We start from the raw sequence: 21,567 nt of genomic DNA on the forward strand, positions 1-21,567 counted from the left end.
GGTTATTACCCAATGCGCGTATTCTTCTCACGACCAGGCTTAATTATGAAAGTTAAAACCCGTAACACGATACAGCTGAGTTAAGATATGCCGGTCATGTACACTTAGCCATTGCTGTCATATCCAAGCCAGTCGCACGCTTACCGTATTACACCCTTTAAATATATATATATATTCGCGAACACCTGTCATCACTGATTTTTCAGCGATCCATGCATATGTATACGTTTCAGACCTATTTTGCCTTGCGCGCCCAGTCGGGTGTGTTCCGGTGGATGACCGGCACTAGTTGTTCTCGTGTGTTGACGTGTGATGAGTGAGTGAGTGAGTGAGTGAGTTGGTTTAACGCCGCTTTTAACAGTATTCCAGTTATATCACGGCGTGTCAGCTTAATGTGGGAGGAAAGCCCGAAGTGATGCAGGTCTCAGACGTTTACCACTTCGGTGAAACCCACGAGCACGGGTATGGTGCTGACAAACCTAGAAACATAATCGGGGCGAACCGGGATTCGAACCCACAATCATAGGTTTCTGTCGTGCCCAAGGGACGCAACTCTGCACAGCGAATCGCGGCGCCTTAGACGACTGGGCCATCCGTGCCCCCCTGACGTGTGATGATGTTATGCAAGTTATTAAAGTCTTTGATAGGCATTTAGAAGCTGGAAGAACATGAATACATGACACGTTTTATGGATAACAATTTCTTTTATTCTTTGTCATGACGTTTAGAGCTACTTCCTGTTCATTCATCAGGTGAATGACAGTTCATTCTAATATTAGAAAAAAGCATTCAACTAAAAAATGTTACCCTGTTCAACGTAGTGATCTGTCACACACAGAGCTTGAAAAGCACGAGATTAACTAAAAAAGAATGTGCGCAAGTGGTATAGCAACGGATGTGTTTGGACGAGCACTTCCAAGTTAATCGGTGAGTGTATTTGGACGAGCTATTCCAAAACAAACCATGAACAACTGTTTCCTTCTGTTCACCCTTATGGTGTATGAGCTATCAGCATTACGTATATCCTCTTTAAGGATGGTAGTAAAAAGTAACTGCTTTTAAAATAAGTTCAATTTGCGAGCGCATGTTTGAATCTCCAAAAATGACGCCATCATAGAACAATGTTTTATCATGAAATAAACCACGCTTCGTTCTTCATTGTTCTTTGGGATTTAACGCGTAGCTGGTGTCCGCCCACATCTCAGCAAGGTTGATGACATATTCTCTTTACATTCGTTGTTTAGTCATACATTAAGTTATAATAACCGTTTGTATTGTGCATTTGTAGACTTCATACCTCCATTTATAGGTATAAAATCTGGTATAAGTTAGCAAAGATGGTCATTGTCAGTTATTTATTCTATGTATACTAGCCACATAAAGAAACTGTGCACGAAGAAAATATAGAAATAAGGGCACACCGTCCATATAATGAAATAAAGGTTTGAACACAGCAATTATTGGAGACATTCAAACGCTCATGCACGTGCCATGCGATATGACGTCATTGATGGGGGGCCTATGGACGTGCAATGTGTTACTGTACGTGCATCCTGTGCAGCTGTACACAGCATGTGCAACTCAAAATTCGCTGTCACTTTTGAAAGCATGATCTGTGGTCATTCAAAAATTCAAAACTTCTCAGGCGCAGACACAAGCATATCACAAGCAAATCATGCCAAGAATGACAGCTGCACAGCGTCATGAAGCCATTGGAATGATCCGAGCGGGAATGAGGCAACAACAGGTGGCAACACGTTTCCAATGCCATCGTAACACGATATCGGCATTGGTGAGGCGTTATCAGAACACAAATGACGTTGCCGACCACCCACGTTCAGGACGTCGCCGAGTAACGACGCCAAGACAGGACAGATGGATTCGAGTTACACATCTCCGACACAGGTTCCAAACGGCAGTAACGACGTCCCAGACAATTCCTGGACTGCGCCGTATCCATCCCAACACTGTCAGGAATCGTTTACGTCAGTACGGGATTCGACCACGACGCCCTGCCATACGTCCCATCCTGACACACCGTCATCGAGTCAACCGTCTAAGATGGTGTCGAAATCATGTTCGCTAACCTCGAATATGGTGGAGAAATGTTGTCTTTACAGATGAATCGAGGTTCAACATTTCCCACAGTGACGGGCGCCAACGTGTCTACCGGCGTTTGGGAGAACGTTATGCACGCAACTGTATTGTGGAGAGGAATCGTTTTGGAGGTGGCTCTGTGATGATTTGGGGTGGGTTAACAGCACGGCACCGAACCCCTTTGGTGGTTGTTCAGGGCAATCTCACCGGTGTTGGCTACAGAGATCAGATTCTGAGGCCTGTGGTCATTCCTTTCCTGCAACGTCATGGCCCGGGATTGACATTTCAACAGGACAACGCTCGTCCTCCGACGGCTAGGGTCGCAATGGATTTCCTTCACCATAACAATGTCATGTTACTGCATGGCCTGCGATTTCTCCAGATCTCTCCCCAATAGAGCATGTGTGGGATGAAATGGAGCGCCGTCTGCGTCGTCTTCCACATCCTCCAGATAACGTCCGTGACTTGGCACAGGATTTAAGGAGGATATGGCAGACCATTCCCCAGGCCATTCACTTGACTTTGTGACTTTGTCGTTTGACCCCCTACTCCATTTTGATCTTCTGACGTCATCGTAACAGATGTTACTCAGGTCCCGTTGACATTTTCTTATGGTCCGATCATTCAGCTGCTACAGCGTCTGCATCATTTTGTTCTTGCTGTGTTGTATTTCAATCCAGAATATATTTTCTCCGTGCACCGTTTCTTTATGTGGCTAGTATATTTAAATGTGAGATCATGTGTAACAGCCAATGCATAGGAGTAAAATTAAAGCGTTAGCGCAGTGGCATTATAATGGTACTTTAATTAAAGTTAAATACATATTTGGGTATTGTCCTGTGTTATGATAATAGGTTTACTAAAGCTGAAATACAATACTTGTCGGATCAGGGTAGGAAAGCTCTTTTCTTTCAAAATAGTGAGTGAGTGAGTGAGTGAGTGAGTTGGGTTTAACGCCGCTTTTAACAGTATTCCAGTTATATCGCGGCGTGTCAGCTTAATGTGGGAGGAAAGCCCGAAGTGATGCAGGTCTCAGACGTTTACCACTTCGGTGAAACCCACGAGCACGGGTATGGTGCTGACAAACCTAGAAACATAATCGGGGCGAACCGGGATTCGAACCCACAATCATAGGTTTCTGTCGTGCCCAAGGGACGCAACTCTGCACAGAGAATCGCGGCGCCTTAGACGACTGGGCCACCCGTGCCCCCTCTTTCAAAATAAGTGCGGATTCAGCATTTTTAAAAGGGAGGGGTCCAAAATGTCAAAATCCTCTCTCAGATAATTTTATGTGATTTTATTTTATTCTATTTGTGAGCAAGAATTATTTACTAATTTTAACCCGTGGCTAAGCAACCCCACCACCCTTTTTTATAAGAACACTGGAAATAAAGTTAACAAAAAATATAATATGATTTGCTTTCATCAATTTTTTATTATGCATTTGAAGATCTATCATGCAAAACAAACAAATCTGACATGTAAAATACATCTCCAGTACCATAAATGTTTATTTGCGAGACAGGTATGAAAACATATGTAACTTGTGAGGTTATTAAATTACATCAGTGATATTGAAACATGCCCACAATATTTCAAGAAGTATTCAAACCAATAGTAATAGTGAGTGAGTGAGTATGGTTTTACGCCGCTTTTAGCAATATTCCAGCAATATCACGGCGGGGGACACCAGAAATGGGCTTCACTAATTGTACCCATGTCGGGAAATGAACCCGGGCCTTCGGCGTGACGAGCGAACGCTTTAACCACTAGGCTACCCGACCGCCCCACCAATAGTAATAAACACATCAAGTCACTATGATAGAAAACTATAAACTGTTTTATTAAAATATTAACATGGTATAAAAAAATATGCATATATCATCAGTATAAGTTGCTTCTTCTATAGGCTTCCCTCCAGATTGAATGACAAAAATATATATTTAAATTGTATGATTTTTGTAATGTTTTGTACTGAGCGACTAAAAAAAGACACTCTTTTATTTCAGAATCTATCTTCACCTCATAAACAAGAGGTTCAGATTTGTATTTCCAGAAATAGTTGAAGAATCAGAATTATTCAATCTTGTGTTGTCAAGGTGATTCGTGAACGATTTCCATCTGATGTATTTACTGTTTTTCTCTATGCTCACTAAAATAAACTTTTTTCATTGAAATCTTGTTTTATGGTCTCCGACAACAATCAGCCTTTGCTGTTTCGTTTTATAAGTTTCTGTAATACAGGGTGGCTGATGCTGGATGAGGTAGTCTGGGGCAAGGGCGAAGGCCGGGGAGAAAGACTGAAGAAAATAGCACAAGCACTGGCTGAATGCTTAGTGGCAACTTGTTAGTGCACTGGTTGACTATTTCAAAATAGTTCTCTTGTTGTAGGAAGCACTGTACCTCACAAGACACACTAATATGTTATGATTTGTAGCTCTGCATGAGAATAAACACAATTTGCACACAATGAAAATGGATCTCAACACCAGGAATTTCTTCTGACACCGGTGGGGCAGGATAATCTAACCTTTCGCAAACACCTGGTATCATCACTATTTGATAGCGATTCTTTAACACATGCTCATGATTAAGTCAGAATCGTGCAATCGACTGTTTTTGACAGAGATTTCTTATGAATATGGAAAGGGTTTTGTCGCTTTTATTTTCTTCCATATTATCATTAGGGGACCTGAAAAACAACAACATGTTTTTAAAGATAAATGTGTCAAAATAATATGTACACTGACGAAGTGATTGTAAAAGTAGGTGGTAATAGTCACCAGCTGTGCAAGGCATGTCATGCTTACTTTCGTGAGTGAGTGAGTGAGTTGGGTTTTACGCCGCTTTTAACAGTATTCCAGTTATATCGCGGCGTGTCAGCTTAATGTGGGAGGAAAGCCCGAAGTGATGCAGGTCTCAGACGTTTACCACTTCGGTGAAACCCACGAGCACGGGTATGGTGCTGACAAACCTAGAAACATAATCGGGGCGAACCGGGATTCGAACCCACAATCATAGGTTTCTGGCGTGCCCAAGGGACGCAACTCTGCATAGCGAATCGCGGCGCTTTAGACGACTGGGCCACCCGTGCCCCCTGCTTACTTTCGGCCTCACTGGGTGCCTAAATACAAGTGTCATCAGTTAACTGTGTACGCATTGTATCAGATCTATACTTTCATATGTCATTCACACTATACTTTCATATGTCATCCACACTACACTTTTACATCAAAAGACAATCTTGCTACAATATAGAGTATAAAAGATATACAAAATAGTTCAATACAGAAATTATTTGCATATAGTATTTACGTTGTGTGATTATGTATTGTCAAAATATTATTTTGTACCTCATACTGTGAAGCACGATTTGCCATGCTTCTGGTGTACACTGAACAGCGACTGTACACCATGATGGACTGAGGCTCTTCTGGGGACATGTACCTTCTGGGCATCAGTGTATGGTGTGACCTGGCTGAAAACTACATATTTTAAAGATACAACATTGAAACATTAACACTTTTGTCATCTATATCTCACCATCACAAAGTAAAAAATGGTAACTCGATTTTTTTCATGTATCAATGTACTTTAAAAAATGTACATGTGTGTAAATTGCATCAAACATGAGTGAGTGAGTGAGTATGGTTTTACGCCGCTTTTGCAATATCCCACCAATATCACAGCGGGGGACACCAGAAATGGAATCGAACCCGGGTCTTCGGCGTGACGAGCATCAAACATGAAATATGAGGCCCATGATATTGTATAGTGCCGGGATATTTAGTCAGCTACAACCCAGCAAAACCTGATATGTTTTTAAATAAAAAGTATAATGCCTAAATATAAAAAAAATGAAACAACATGTTGCAACAATGTATTTTTGTGGCTTTTAACTTCAACAGTCTGAATCATAATGATTATACATGATTATTACCCATAATAAAGCTAAAGCTCGGAACTGAGAACGTTAATTTCACTCGGGCCATATTTTCCGTAATCACCCGTATCTCGTGGGTTATCCTCTAATTAGATCACGACCTCCAGCGCCCCACATTTGGTTATAACGTTTCGAAAATGTTTTTGTAAAATATTGCAGAAATGCTTTTGAAAATGTTTTATTCATGTGATTTTGTATGGTTCCTAAAACGTTTTAGAAACATTTTCTGTGAACATTTGATTATAACGTTTCTAAAATGTTTCGATGAAATATTCCAGAGATGCTTTTGGAAACGTTTTATTCACGTGAATTTGTAAGGTTCCGGAAACGTTTAAGGAACGTTTACTGTGAACATTTGGGTAAGCTCCGTGTTTTGCTGCCAATGTTTAAAACGTACAACTCCCACTCACTGTTATCAAGTTACAAATGATTAGGACAAATAGTCAGGGACTGCACACCCTTCAGGCATGTACTGCAGAAAACACAATACCAATGACCCACATGGTAATCCATGCCACATCTTCAACATTCAGTCAACAAAGTGGTACACCAGGAACACCCCAACCCACTTAACGGTCAGTGGCTGAGTGCAGATACAAATCCAATTCTTAGCATTAATTTAAAACCTCAAAACCATAAAAAAATACTTGATCTAGTAGCTCATGGTATTTAACAACAGTTTCTGCACTTACGTTTGCATCATTCACAGCCCCTGGTGTATTTGGTGTATTCCTCAATATACCTAATACCCATTTTCCGTGTTCATCTCCTGGAAGGCTGACCTTATATCGCCTACACCCCATTTCGCCTACGCCCTTATCAAAACAAATTTAGGATTGACTGCACATCACATAAATGCTGTTATACCTTTAGAAAAGTTTACACCAGGGCATTTATGCACTGTGCACTTCATTTCAATGCCACATTTAATAATGCGACTATTACTAACAATGGATTGCATCGACAGATCATGTTTGAAAAGAACTTGGTATCAAACAAAATGTGACGGTAACATTATGAGGCAGTGAGAAATACCTTGTTGTATTAGCCAACTTAGTACAACAGTGTCCCTCTGTATTTTTCGGGAATACGCTATAAATACACATTACGCTCTGCATTCAACACGGGTAAAAGTCATTCATTGCTGATGTGAATTTGATGATTGTTCAAGTGCATAAGGGAATATATTTTCCGCATATGCACATTGAAGTTTTCACTTCGATCATTACGTAATGTTTAGGGTGGTGTCTGGTGCAGTTGTTAGGCTTTCAGGAATGTTATTGTTAATGTTAGGGGCGCGTTGCAAGGCACGAATCGCTTAGAGAAAGCAAATTAATCGCTGCAAAAGTTCGAAGCGCATGCGCACTCTTCCACAATGGGGACGCAACTACCCCTTGGTTGCCTTCACGAAGAAGAACGTAATAAAAGAGGCTCGATGACGAGCTGATGAAATTTATGACTATTTTGAAGATGTAGAGCTGACTGAGGATGATGGGTGGTAAGCTACCTTTGCTCATTTCCTCGTTGATCCAGTCAAAAATTTCTTGTTCCGCTGTCAAAGTCAGCCGCCATTTTAGTTTGAGAACGAAGCGACCTCAGCCAGCGATTGTTTCGCGTACTGTTGTAAGGCGAAACGCTGTGCATCGCTTTCAAGCGATTCGCGCTTTGCAAAGCACCCCTAGATCACGAACATTGTGTATCCCTCTGACAAGTGTAAATTAGCACGGCTCCCATGGCCGAAAGCTATGAATACACAATGCCATTTAGAAAGTGGTTAAAAGTAACAAATGTTATAGGCCTATTTACACAATGACATTTAGATACTTCTTAGATAAGCGGATACTGCTTTTGAAAATGAACTTACCCCCTAAGAAATCAGAGTTCGACTATCCAGGGCCTAGATTTTCGAAATAATCGTAGCCCTAAAATAAACGTACAGTTATCGTAAGGAAATCGTAGGCTATCGTAGCCTATTTTCGAAACTATCGTAGCCCTAACTTCCTAAGATATCTTAAGTGTGTCGTAAATCTAAGATAGCCCCATATCTGTCGTAAGTTTATTTTGTCTTCTTCCGAGATGGCGGCATACTTTGCCATAGATATTTTGCCAAACAATTAGATCTAGTCTGCTTTACGTTCAAACATTGACATTTATTTGGTTAAACTGTGTGAACACAAGAACGCATCAAAGATTTCACGCCAGAAATGTTCTTAATCGCAACAGCGATCCATATAACTATGGAGTCGATAGCTTAAAATATATTTCTATCCAAGTCCATGCTGAAGAAGTATGAAACAACGTACCTTCTCGATAATTTGGGAAGGATAAAAATGGAAGGTGTCCGCAGGCTATGGTAATGACCGTGACCTTATTGATAACTCAGGGGCAGCTAATCTTAGTTCATACTCTAGTTAGAGTGGTTTCCCTTTGTATTCGCCAGGCCAAGCTCCTTCTCAGCGGGTGACACCTACGCCCTGTCCTTCCGGCAAGTCTACAGTAACTCGGCAATGCTCTTACTGAAGAGTGGAACTGTCTTCCATTTGCAACCATCCAGACACATATCGGGAGCATAGGACGACGGTGCTAAGCTGTTATCGCATCAAGTGGATCACATACGCGCTACTGAGATTTGTTGGGGTTTTTAACAAGGAATTAGCATTCGTGATATTTTGGTCAGTTACTATTACGGCATGACCTGTTCATTAAACACGTCTTCACGCAATTTGAACACATTTTGACGTATTATCTTGTAGGATCCTTGGCACTCTTTGAGTAGTAGGCTATAAACATTAAGAATGATCTGGCTATGTAGTCATGTTGCGCTCCCGACACATGTCTTCTAAAAATAATAAACGTACAGTAAAGTACGGATATAACGAACTCAAAGGGACTACTAATTTTAGTTCGTTATAACCGTAGTTCGTTATAAGCATATATACAGCATAACTAAAGCAAATAGTCGGGACCCAAAAAGTAAGTTCGTTATATCCGTCAGTTCGTTATAAGCGTGTTCGTTATAACCGTAGTTTACTGTATTTTGTATATCTATTGACTAAACATCACAATGATTCCTGGCATGATTTTTTTTTATGTATTTTTCGTTTGGTGTTGCTAACGCACTTTCAGTTCTTGAAGCTCGAAGTGTAACACTATCATAGAGTATATGTGGCAGGCTCATTTATGTACATACTTTTAATTAAGATTTATTAGTAAGTAGTAAGGTTATATGGCCTTGTTACCATTTTAACTGATTAGTTTATTACGATGTCTATATTATAAGAATATATTATTAGTTATAATATTAGTTATGTTTTATACCTTAGTATTTTATATCTTAAACATTCATTCCATAGCTCTGTAACATTAAGTAAGCTTACCCTCAGTCTAACTTCCACTAATTGTCACACTGCATGCTTTTGACTTACAGCACTCTTTGCCCCAGCGCGCCCTGGCCCAGTCTATTGTCTTGTTGATAGGCCAAGCTGGCCATAGCTACAGCAATGTCTGTTGTTGTATTTTAGAAAATCAGTTGCTATTTGTCACCTCAAGGAAAGACTCTGCGAGATGTATTGCTGCTTTCATTTCTATGTGAGGATTTGGATTTGTAGAAGGATTTATTCATATTTAAGGTTAGTTGGTTATTTATTTTATGATGTTGTATATATGGATGTTTTCTAATTATTGCGATTTGAAATAATATATATTGTAGAATGCATTCTTAATTTGATTTATTAGAAACATAATGCATCTTGTATATATTTATAGTGCTTGATGAACTTACAGTTCAGTGAGTAATTATTATCTGTATAAAACAGTATTAAACACAAACCCTAAATATATATATAAACTAAGTAATATAAACCCCGTCTGGCAGTAATGGAAAGTAAATGTATGTCTGTATGCTTGATGTATGTTTGAAATGAGTGGCTGTTGTACTATATATTTTATACACTATTTTACCATAGGATATCACTTGTATATAGTATTCTGCATTTGTATTTCTTTATTATGCAGATTTCTCAGTGGAAACATTTACCGTACAATCATTGTCACGGTATTACCAGTTCAGGTATCACCTATCTGGTATGTAATGTTCGTTATCACTCTATATCATATTAATATATTTTGTATCTGTGTATTGATGTATTGTGTAATGTAAAGTAAATGCTATTCATTTTAATGGAAGTGATATATATATATATATATATTAGAAATTTAAAGAGTAACTACATGTATAACGGATTGTATATATTTATTCTATGTTATATTTGCTTATGTTGTACTTTTATTGTTTCAGACTGAAATTAAGTACGTACATTCGTACTGATTATAAAATAAACGTCATCAGCCTCACCACCGACAGCTGTTTGTGATTTATTTGGCCAGTAGAGCGCCTACTCCATTATCGGCCAACACAAGCACGGTTACATATACCTAGAGGTGAGGTGAGGTGAGGTGAGGTGAAATGAAATGGGGTGTAACGTCGCGTCCAAGATTATTCCACTTATATAGCGACGTGCATGCACGTGTATGTATGTGTGAGGGTGCTTGTACTAGTCCGGACTGATGCCGATTTATAGTGCTAGCTCACTGAGCTACCATGCCGCAGTTTAACATGAATACCCCACTCAGACACAGTATACTGACTCCGAGCCGACCAGTCCTTGTTTTAGCACTTAATGCCGAGCGCCTGACAGGGTAACAACAAGTACCATCTTTTAACGTCTTTTGGTATGATGCGGCCGGGGATCGAACCCCGGACCTTCCGCTCTCCGGGCGGACGCTCTACCACTAGACCACGGAGGCGGTCGAGTATACCTAGAACCCTGAGGCAATGCAGCCTGATACCAACGTGGTTATGAAAATATTATGTAAATGTTAATTGAATTTGCCAAACACAAGGATATGGTTCTATGTCTGTAAATTTTAATAAACTGTTTGTTAACTTAAGCTACACAAATACTGTTTCAGGATTTGAGACCAAAATAATCCACTTTGTATCAGATGACACAGTTTTCCGACATTGTACATACCTGCACAATCGTAATATCGACAGTGTCCTGTAGTGTGTGGAATCAAACGCCACATCACTCTCTCTTCTCACTCTCTTAGTTGGGTTTAACGCCGGTTTTAACATTATTCAAGTTATATCATGGCTTGTCAGCTTCATGTGGGAGGACCGAAGTGATGCAGGTCTCAGATGTTTACCACTTCGGTGAAACCCACAAGCGCGGGTATGGTGCTGACAAACCTGGAAACATAATCGGGGTGAATCGGGATTCGAACCCACAATCATAGGTTTCTCTGCATGCACACTTCTTCGCGCGCCTTAGTTGACTGGGCCACCCGTGCCCCCCAAACGCCACATTAACGGTCAGCTATAATATTCAGAGAAAGAAGCTTAGCAAAACTGAACGATCGTGTCATTTATGTGAATTACCATTTATTGTACAGGAGGTGATTAATTCATGCTGCAGTGGGATATGATCTGGACAGTAAAGCAGTAGAATAATGTGCAATTATTTTTTTTCAGAATGTTTTCCGGTGTTGTGTTCATGCTCATTGACAGTTACAAATCAATATTATGAAACTTGTATACGGTGGAAATGTTGTAACTGACACAAAGAACCTTGAGACTATCGTTGTAACAACAAAACGTTCCTTTTACGGCAAATATGTTAAATGTTATTGTTTGTCCAGTGCACCTTTATGTTTAAGTTGACGACATAATTCATATATATATGTTCTGAACATATGTTCTGAACATAAACATGTTCATGAAAACTGTGGAATACAGTTGTTTTTGGTGCCATTAAGTAGTTACCTCTCCTTTTTCGCTCGTCAAAACGAGGCACCCCAGAACAGTTACGAGTGACAGACGATGGTACATTGTGCAATCTCTATGGTCCTGGACCCGTGAAGATCCGGGTTAGAATATCTCTTCAGCAACCCATGCTTCCCGTAAAAGGCGACTATGCTTGCCGTAAGAGGCGACTAAAGGGATCGGGTGGTCAGGCTCGCTGACTTGGTTTATGCATGTCATCGTATCATCGTATCGTGGATCGATGCTCATGATGTCAATCACTGGATTGTCTGGTCCAGACTCAATTATTTACAGACCGCCATCATACAGCTGGAATATTGCTGAGCGCGGCGTTGAACGGCAAACAAACAACAAACAAACTGTATGGTCCTGGCAGCAAACAGGAAACAATGGAATGGAAACACTCCGGGTCTCCCAAAACCTAGAAGTTTAAAGCAACCAGATCAAATGAAAAACGTGGCCATCTTCTTTGAGACAGGGATTATTACCATCGATTGTATATATAAATTATTACCACGGGCAACAACTATGAATGGTAAGTAATATGCCAACGTATTGTAAAGTATGTGTGTGGGGATGGGACAGGCGTCTTTGGCATCGCAATTTGCTGTGCTGAGTTGTGTCCCCTAGGCATGCGAGAAACTTGTGATGATGAATTCGAAATCCGGTTCGCCCTGATCATGTTTGTGGGTTTTTCATTACTATACCCGTACTCGTGGGTTTCACAAACGTGGTAAACGTAACACTTACATGCTTCACTCCACCGAAAGTCTCCGTGATATCATTGGAATACTGTTCAAAGCGGCGTTAAACCTCACTCATTCACTCACTCTACCAAAAGTCGCCGTGATATAATTGGAATATTGTTCAAAGCGGCGTTAAACCTCACCCATTCACTCACTCCACCAAATGTCGCCGTGATATAATTGGAAATAGTGTTCAAAGCGGCTTTAAACCTCTCATTCACTCGTTCTACCAAAAGTCGCCGTGATATAATTGGAATAGTGTTCAAAGCGGCGTTAAACCTCACTCATTCACTCACTCTTTCAAAAGTCGCCGTGATATAATTGGAATAGTGTTCAAAGCGGCGTTAAACCTCTCATTCACTCACTCTACCAAAAGTCGCCGTGATATAATTGGAATAGTGTTCAAAGCGGCGTTAAACTTCACTCATTCACTCACTCTACCAAAAGTCGCCGCGATATAATTGGAATAGTGTTCAAAGCGGCGTTAAACCTCACTCATTCACTCACTCTACCCAAAGTCGCCGTGATATAATTGGAATACTGTTCAAAGCGGCGTTAAACCTCACTCATTCACTCACTCTACCAAAAGTCGTGATATAATTGGAATACTGTTCAAAGCGGCTTTAAACCTCAATCACTCATTCACCCACTCTACAAAAGTCTCCTAGCCCGGGCTTCTTCGTTCATTTAAGTAGATTTCGCTTCTTTGTTTGTTTGTTTGTTATACTGCCTATACAAAAAGTGCTTCATTTACGATTTCTCATCGTTACGAATATTTCCGTCAAACCAAAAAGAAGACTGCACGGGAAATCAGACATAATATTTCTTAAACGATTCGGCTTCAATACTTTCTGAGTTTTGTCAGCACGATGCGTTAACGGTAGCGGGATCTGCTGATTTCTTTAACACTTGTATTCCCGTTTCGGAAAGTACGGTCTGAAGTAAAGAAAACCAACACAACATACAAATGTCCCATCATAGTGCACCCTTCTGTGTGAAGATACCACAGTGATAACAATAGATATGGTGTAAAATATCAACACAGCGCAGCCATTATCATTCGGAACTTCCCAAATACGTTCGTTTACGAGATATAGAATCATATGTGTTTCTCCGAGCATTTCGAATAAGTTGAATTGTTGACGAAATTGGTTGACCTGACGTCCAGCGGCTGGTTCGACACATCTAGACGGTATGAGGTATGCGATTTTATTGAGCCTGCAATGACGAATAGTGACGTGTTGATGAATGATTCTCTTGAATACATTAGCCATTTACCTGAATAATTTGCATGTACACTTTTGTTAGACGGTTTCGTATGAGAGACAGTACAGCTGTATAGAAATAAGTGAAGTGAATGGTGTTTAACGCCGCATTCATAAACTTTCCAACTTGTAACAGGACGCTCGTTAAGATTCTCGAGTCTGGACCGTGCAAACCGGTGACTAAAAGCATGAGCACGACGTTGGCGTGTACGTTGGCACGCTATCAGCCAAGTCACAGAGTCCGAACAGCGTAAGCCGAATGTTGCAGAAAAGCCGAGACAGATGCAGGTCTTGAACGTTTACCACTTTAATGAGTGAGTGAGTGAGTGAGGTTTTACGCCGCTTTTAGAAATATTCCAGCAATATCACGGCGGGGGACACCAGAAATGGGCTTCACGCATTGTACCCATGTCGGGAATCGAACCCGGGTCTTCGGCGTGACGAGCTAACGCTTTAACCACTAGGCTACCCGACCGCCCCCACCACTTTAATGTAAACCCATGGGTATAGTGCAGACACCAAGAACCATAATCGGGCGAATTTGGGTTCGAACCACCAATAACAGGATCCTGGCATGCTTTGGGGCAATACCATGTGCAGCAAATTCGTCACTTTAAGTTTAGACGACTCAACCACCCATTCTCACCACCCCCTCAAATAGAAAAAATAAGAAAAAGCGTATATTAGACACAATACGGTAAGAAACCAAATCTCTTCTGATCTCGCCAATTCGCGACCTCTGATCTGTACCGTTAGCGCCGTGTGGTGAGCCGACTCACTCACTTGCCCTATCTTATAGCCTACTCCATCATGTATTGGAGACGCCCCCAGTGGTAGAGTCCTTGTAGCGTCTCCTATCTGTACTGATTAGGTCAAAATACTGGACTAAGAGACGGGGTTATCTGTTGTTGTGGTGATCAATCGTCTTGGATTGTTTCAGTCTGTGTTGTTCTGTGTTTGATCACAATACTGAATTATATAACTGGCTGTTGGTGTTCGTTTGGAGAGACGATGCAGGGCCAATCAGCGGCATGTAACCAGAAATGTGGTTATTTGGAGGTCAAACAGTCTGCTAAAGTGAGAAATAGGAAACTGAAGGTGAGATTTTATGGATTTCTTTTCTAATGCACACACTACTTATGAAGAAGTTAGCCTAGTGGTTAAAGCGGTCGCTTGTTACGCCAAAGGCACAGGTTCGATTTCCGAAGTGGGTACAATTTTTAAAGCCCATTTTTTATGTCTAATTGTTTATGTCTACTTAGGTAATTTATGGTCATTTGAAGGCGCCAATGACGTTAGTCTACTCAGTGTTACTGTAAATAACGGTGTTCAGTGTGCGTGTGGGTGATGTATCGGTGTTCAGTGTGCGTGTGGGTGATGTATCAGTGTTCAGTGTGCGTGTGGGTGATGTATCAGTGTTCAGTGTGCGTGTGAGTGATGTATCAGTGTTCAGTGTGCGTGTGGGTGATGTATCAGTGTTCAGTGTGCGTGTGGGTGATGTATCAGTGTTCAGTGTGTGTGTGGGTGGTGTATCAGTGTTTAGTGTGCGTGTGGGTGATGTATCAGTGTTCAGTGTGTGTGTGGGTGGTGTATCAGTGTTCAGTGTGTGTGTGGGTGATGTATCAGTGTTCAGTGTGTGTGTGGGTGATGTATCAGTGTTCAGTGTGTGTGTGGGTGATGTATCAGTGTTTAGTGTGCGTGTGGGTGATGTATCGGTGTTCAGTGTGTGTGTGGGTGGTGTATCGGTGTTCAGTGTGCGTGTGGGTGGTGTATCGGTGTTCAGTGTGTGTGTGTGGTGTATCGGTGTTCAGTGTGTGTGTGGGTGATGTATCAGTGTTCTGTGTGTGTGTGGGTGGTGTATCGGTGTTCAGTGTGTGTGTGGGTGGTGTATCGGTGTTCAGTGTGTGTGTGGGTGATGTATCAGTGTTCAGTGTGCGTGTGGGTGGTGTATCGGTGTTCAGTGTGTGTGTGGGTGGTGTATCGGTGTTCAGTGTGTGTGTGGGTGATGTATCAGTGTTCAGTGTGTGTGTGGGTGATGTATCGGTGTTTAGTGTGTGTGTGGGTGATGTATCGGTGTTTAGTGTGTGTGTGGGTGATGTATCGGTGTTCAGTGTGTGTGTGGGTGATGTATCAGTGTTTAGTGTGCGTGTGGGTGGTGTATCAGTGTTCAGTGTGTGTGTGGGTGGTGTATCGGTGTTCAGTGTGTGTGTGGGTGATGTATCGGTGTTCAGTGTGTGTGTGGGTGATGTATCAGTGTTTAGTGTGCGTGTGGGTGGTGTATCAGTGTTCAGTGTGTGTGTGGGTGATGTATCAGTGTTTAGTGTGCGTGTGGGTGGTGTATCAGTGTTCAGTGTGTGTGTGGGTGATGTATCGGTGTTCAGTGTGTGTGTGGGTGATGTATCAGTGTTCAGTGTGCGTGTGGGTTGTGTATCGGTGTTCAGTGTGTGTGTGGGTGGTGTATCGGTGTTCAGTGTGTGTGTGGGTGATGTATCGGTGTTCAGTGTGTGTGTGGGTGATGTATCGGTGTTCAGTGTGTGTGTGGCTGATGTATCGGTGTTCAGTGTGTGTGTGGGTGATGTATCAGTGTTCAGTGTGCGTGTGGGTTGTGTATCGGTGTTCAGTGTGTGTGTGGGTGATGTATCGGTGTTCAGTGTGTGTGTGGGTGATGTATCGGTGTTCAGTGTGCGTGTGGGTGATGTATCAGTGTTCAGTGTGTGTGTGGGTGGTGTATCGGTGTTCAGTGTGTGTGTGGGTGATGTATCGGTGTTCAGTGTGTGTGTGGGTGGTGTATCGGTGTTCAGTGTGTGTGTGGGTGATGTATTGGTGTTCAGTGTGTGTGTGGCTGATGTATCAGTTTTCAGTGTGCGTGTGGGTGATGTATCAGTGTTCAGTGTGCGTGTGGGTGATGTATCGGTGTTCAGTGTGTGTGTGGGTGATGTATCGGTGTTCAGTGTGCGTGTGGGTGATGTATCAGTGTTCAGTGTGCGTGTGGGTGATGTATTGGTGTTCAGTGTGTGTGTGGCTGATGTATCAGTTTTCAGTGTGCGTGTGGGTGATGTATCAGTTTTCAGTGTGCGTGTGGGTGATGTATCGGTGTTCAGTGTGTGTGTGGGTGATGTATCGGTGTTCAGTGTGCGTGTGGGTGATGTATCAGTGTTCAGTGTGTGTGTGGGTGGTGTATCGGTGTTCAGTGTGTGTGTGGGTGATGTATCAGTGTTCAGTGTGCGTGTGGGTGGTGGGCAGTTTAACATGAATACCCCACTCAGACACAGTATACTGACTCCGAGCCGACCAGTCCTTTATGCCGGCCGCCAGACAGGTTAACAACAAGTATCGTTTAACGTCTTTTGGTATGACTCGGCCGGGGATCGAACAACAGACCTTCCGCTCTCCCGGCGGATGCTCTACCTTTATACCACGGAGGCGGTATGATGTTTTGGGATGTTACCGTTTGCTTTTTACATCCTCTATGCATTTTCATCTCGTGCTATCATACAAAAGCCTATTTTATACACAATTCACAAAACGTCCCTTTCACAAAATACACAGAGTTTATGAAAGTCAAATGACGTTGGGGATGTTTGGATTGAATTCAGTTTCCTTTAGCCAAACTATTAAAACCTATTCACAATCTCAATATGTATAGTTTCTTTTGACTGGCAGTATAGGTTTGTGAAGATTTGCACTAAGCTGGTCGATAGTGTAATGCCCTTGTGAGAATATCCAGGTATTGTCACGATGTAGTGAACTATGAACAAGCACGGAGATGGTAATAATCGATTTGGGGATACTGTCATCATTTTTCCAGGTGGTCAACCATCCATGTATCGTCAACACAGTATAACAATGGTGTCATTTCCCAATATAGTCTCTTACGATATGCGGGAGACGGGGACTGTTCTATAATGGATTCCACTCAGATTAAATCAATAAGCACTTAAATCCCTCATTGTATATTTGTCTATAATGCAGACAATCTTCTTGCATCCATTCGCTTAGTATTTTATATGGATTCGGTAACTTGCTAACTATCTAACAAATGAAGAAAGGAGTCTGTGTTGACAAATTAAATTGGTTTCATACAGCGATGGTTTATCAAAACTATTTAGTTTGACATGATCTGAAATATTAAGTCAGCTGACTCAGTAGATCATTATTTGGACGGAAATGACACAAAGTATATTCCTAATAGGTTGGAATAGTCTCAATTAAAGCTATCTACATACTCCACAGAATATAGTCACAACAGGCTATTACGTTTGTTTGTAAATCAATATATGAACTGCCATATCTGCTGCTGCGCGTTCTTCAACACTTGCTGCTATATTGGAACGGGTCATTACAGGGCTGGTTGACTGGTTGTTGTTTTACGGCGCACTCAGCAATATCCCAGCTATATGACGGCGGTCTGTAAATAATCAAATCTGAACCAGACAATCCAGTGATTGATATCATGAGCATCGATCCACGCAATTGGGATCAATGACATGCATCAACCAAGTCAGCGAGCCTGACCACCCGATCCCGTTAGTCGCCTCTTACGACAAGCATAGCCGCCTTTTACGGCAGGCATGGGTTGCATGCGCACAAATTATATTTAATAAAAAGGACGAGAACGCGAGATGGCGACATTGGTCAAGTGTCGCGATCTCGCGTTCTCGTGCTTTTTTGCCAGTTGTCTTTACACTTATATGTAACTATTTTCAAAAACACGAGAACGCGAGATTGCGACATTGGTCAAGTGTCGCAATCTCGCGCTTTTGTGGTAATTGCCTATACAGTTATATGTAACTATTTTCAAAAACACGAGAACGCGAGATTGCGACATTGGTCAAGTGTCGCAATCTCGCGTTCTCGTGCTTTTTTGCAAATTGTCTATGCAGTTATACGTAACTATTTTCAAAAACACGATATTGCGAGAACGCGAGATTGCGAGATTGGTCAAGTGTGGCGATCTCTCGTTCTCGTCCTTTTGTGCTAATTGCCTTTACACTTATATGTAACTATTTTCAAAAACATGCGATGTCGCGTTTTTCTGCCAATTACCCATACAGTCATCTTGTGGCTCATTCGTCGAGTTGTCGTAATTCGTTGTGTAGAGTTGCGTCCCTTGGATGTGCCAGAAACCTACAATGGTAGGTTTCCTCCCACTTTAAAGGGGCACTGATCTACAGCAATGCCCCGAGACTGGTTGTTGCCTTTGTCATTGTTTTTCCCCCGTGAGTATCCGGATGATATAGCAGAAATCTAGACTAGTTCGCGACCTGTGCTGCGCCATTCGTAAGCGCATGTATCGATATTTTATTGATAATATTTCATTGTTGGGTATATTGTTTAGCCAAAATGTATAAAGTTTCACTAAGGCAATTTTTTAAACGGCTAAATATTCAGTTATTCTACAAATTGTCCATTTATGTTATTGTTATTACGAATTCCAAACCTTGTTATGTTTTAATTTGATCACCCAGTGACTGAAAATGATAGGATTAAAAGAAAACGAAATTCAAAGTACATTTCTATAGTTTTGGCTTCTAAAACTAGAGGGGCGGTCAGGTAGCCTAGTGGTTATTGCTAGAATATTGCTAAAAGCGGGGTAAAACACACTCACTCTAATACTAGGATAAATAGTCCTCTTAAAAATTGTTAGTCAATCTGGACTTGGTTTCAGTCAATTTGTAAATTACCGAAATATTTAGACATTTTATAAATTGCCTGAGTGAATCACATTTTACACATTGAGTGAAACATATACACGCCTACAGGAACAAGAGGAACAAAAACTATTCTATCCAATGCAACAGCAAATGAATGAAAACAAAATGCACATATCATAATTACGACCCACCAAAGTTTTATGTATAAATTTGGGCAGCTTCCTAGTTCGAGGAATGTATCCGTGAATATTCACATATAGGAACAATATCCAATACGTCTGCAGCTGTACAAATAAACTTATTCGACGTCACGTGGCTCTGTTACAATTAAATATTTTAAAAAATATGTATAGCGTTAATGGATATTCTAACCCGTGTTCGTTTCTCAACTGATCACTAAGTTTGTTTCAGATGTTTCACAAAGGTGTCAAGTCTCATCGGTCAGCTAAGATAGCACATGTGACAATTATGTTCATGATGTCCATGGTTCTTTAAAAATATCCATGGAGTTAGAAAGCAATGAACAATCAATGAACGTATTATCGGCTAATCCTTTGAACCAAGTATGTTGTTTTTTCATCGGCACTTCGCGCCATGATATGAGTGTATTCCGTCTGCTTTAGTAAACCTAAACATGTAAACACTTACTTTTGACAAATCCACTGTGCAAGATAACAGTGATTAATCAATGAACGTATTTTCTGTGGGACTTTTGATGGCGAGGAATGATCCGTTAACAAAAAAGTAAATGAACTGATCACTCCTCTTGCTTGGCTGCCACGTGACACACACTTCTCCTCACTTCAAACATGGATTCAGATGAAATAATTACACCAGACACAAGACATGCCAAATGGGAACCTTTGTCAGGCAATCTGAGTGGTGCTACCACTAACTATACCTGTAATAGGTTCATTAACTGAGCTTTAAGTGAATGGCAACAAAGACACAGGTGTAGGGTTATGCCAGAAAACGTTTATGGCAACAAGAGATAGCAATCGTATTATCCGCGCAATCCAAAATCCGAAAATGATTTCACTGCTGGAATACCATTTTTTTAACTATTAAACTATGACCATCTGAGGTATTTCCAAATAACGACATCCGATGAGCTTCCATCGTTCTTTTTGTCCGTTTGTTAAGGCTGAAGAAATTAATTAACATGCGCCCTTTGTCTGAGATTCATAGATTACGGGTAACAAATCAGTGTTCTTGAAGACTGTAGCCCAGTCTCTTGTCACGCTCAGTTGCGTCAGCGAGCAAATCGGCAGATAGTGAACCCCAGCTGGCAGTGTTAGACAGTCGAGAAGAAGATTAGTGCCCCTTTAAACCGACTAGCCGGGATATAACTGAAATATAAATACTGTTCAAACCGGTGTTAAGCCAAACTCACTCACTTATTCAGAGCCATGCCGGTCCCTCAGGCTGGATATTTGGGGTACTTTTCCAGTATAAGCATGCCTGTCATTTGGATGTTAAGGCCGCAATAAATTAATAGTTACAGTTTGATGGATTTTTTAAAACCATGGGAGACGGGAGGCATTTTATTTTCAACGTTTTATTTTGTTCTTATCGACCTACTTAAGGCATATGTGTACAATTGCTGTCGACGGGTGCTATTCACATGCATCATGTGTGTTCAGTAGGTCTACGTGTACGGAGTATTTCATAAGGTAAAGAAAGTAGGAACACTCATATTAACAATACTTCCTTTTCTAGGAATTTGAGGGCATTAGAATAATGTAAGGCAGGATGTTTTGTTGTCAGGCGTGAGCGGATGAAAATCTATTAATTAGAGTAGCGAATATGGTATCGTATAAAAAAAACCATCGGACAATATCATTTTAGCCGAATGCTACATATTGGTCTGTGAGAATTTTATTTTAATGAATATTCTAGACGTGTATAAAATTGCCTCATTGAGAAACTCACTGGCCTGTGACTATTTCTGTAACTGACAGATGCGGCTTTAAGCAATATTACTCACTCACTCACTGACGGTGAAAGTTTTGTTTCCAGCTTTAAGACACATTAATGT

General features: G+C 41.2%; 1 protein-coding gene and 2 long non-coding RNA genes across 4 annotated transcripts in view; 2 read left to right on the plus strand and 1 right to left on the minus strand.

Moving 5' to 3' along the window:
- Positions 1–3,837: 3,837 nt before the first annotated feature.
- On the minus strand, positions 3,838–6,841 carry LOC124122911. The gene is made up of 3 exons (XR_007221717.1): positions 6,733–6,841; positions 5,451–5,582; positions 3,838–4,789 (listed from the first exon to the last, which is right to left on the minus strand). It is a non-coding gene; the product is annotated as an uncharacterized LOC124122911 (long non-coding RNA).
- A 559-nt stretch (positions 6,842–7,400) lies between these two features.
- Positions 7,401–10,395, plus strand: LOC124122839. Of its 2 annotated transcripts, XR_007221687.1 has the most exons (4): positions 7,401–7,538; positions 8,481–9,669; positions 10,055–10,123; positions 10,338–10,395. It is a non-coding gene; the product is annotated as an uncharacterized LOC124122839 (long non-coding RNA). The 2 variants fall into 2 exon arrangements; XR_007221686.1 differs by having other exon boundaries at positions 8,481–10,123.
- A 4,303-nt stretch (positions 10,396–14,698) lies between these two features.
- The window catches only part of LOC124133550, a 47,046-nt gene continuing 40,177 nt past the window's right edge, over positions 14,699–21,567 (plus strand). The window contains exon 1 of the mRNA XM_046498099.2: positions 14,699–14,973. Within this exon, the coding sequence (XP_046354055.2) occupies positions 14,887–14,973 (87 nt within the window). The 5' untranslated portion in view covers positions 14,699–14,886. The remainder of the gene's footprint in view (positions 14,974–21,567) is intronic.

This window comes from Haliotis rufescens, unplaced genomic scaffold (genome assembly GCF_023055435.1).
Source record: "Haliotis rufescens isolate VD_foot unplaced genomic scaffold, xgHalRufe1.0.p SCAF_17, whole genome shotgun sequence".
NCBI lineage: Eukaryota > Metazoa > Mollusca > Gastropoda > Lepetellida > Haliotidae > Haliotis > Haliotis rufescens.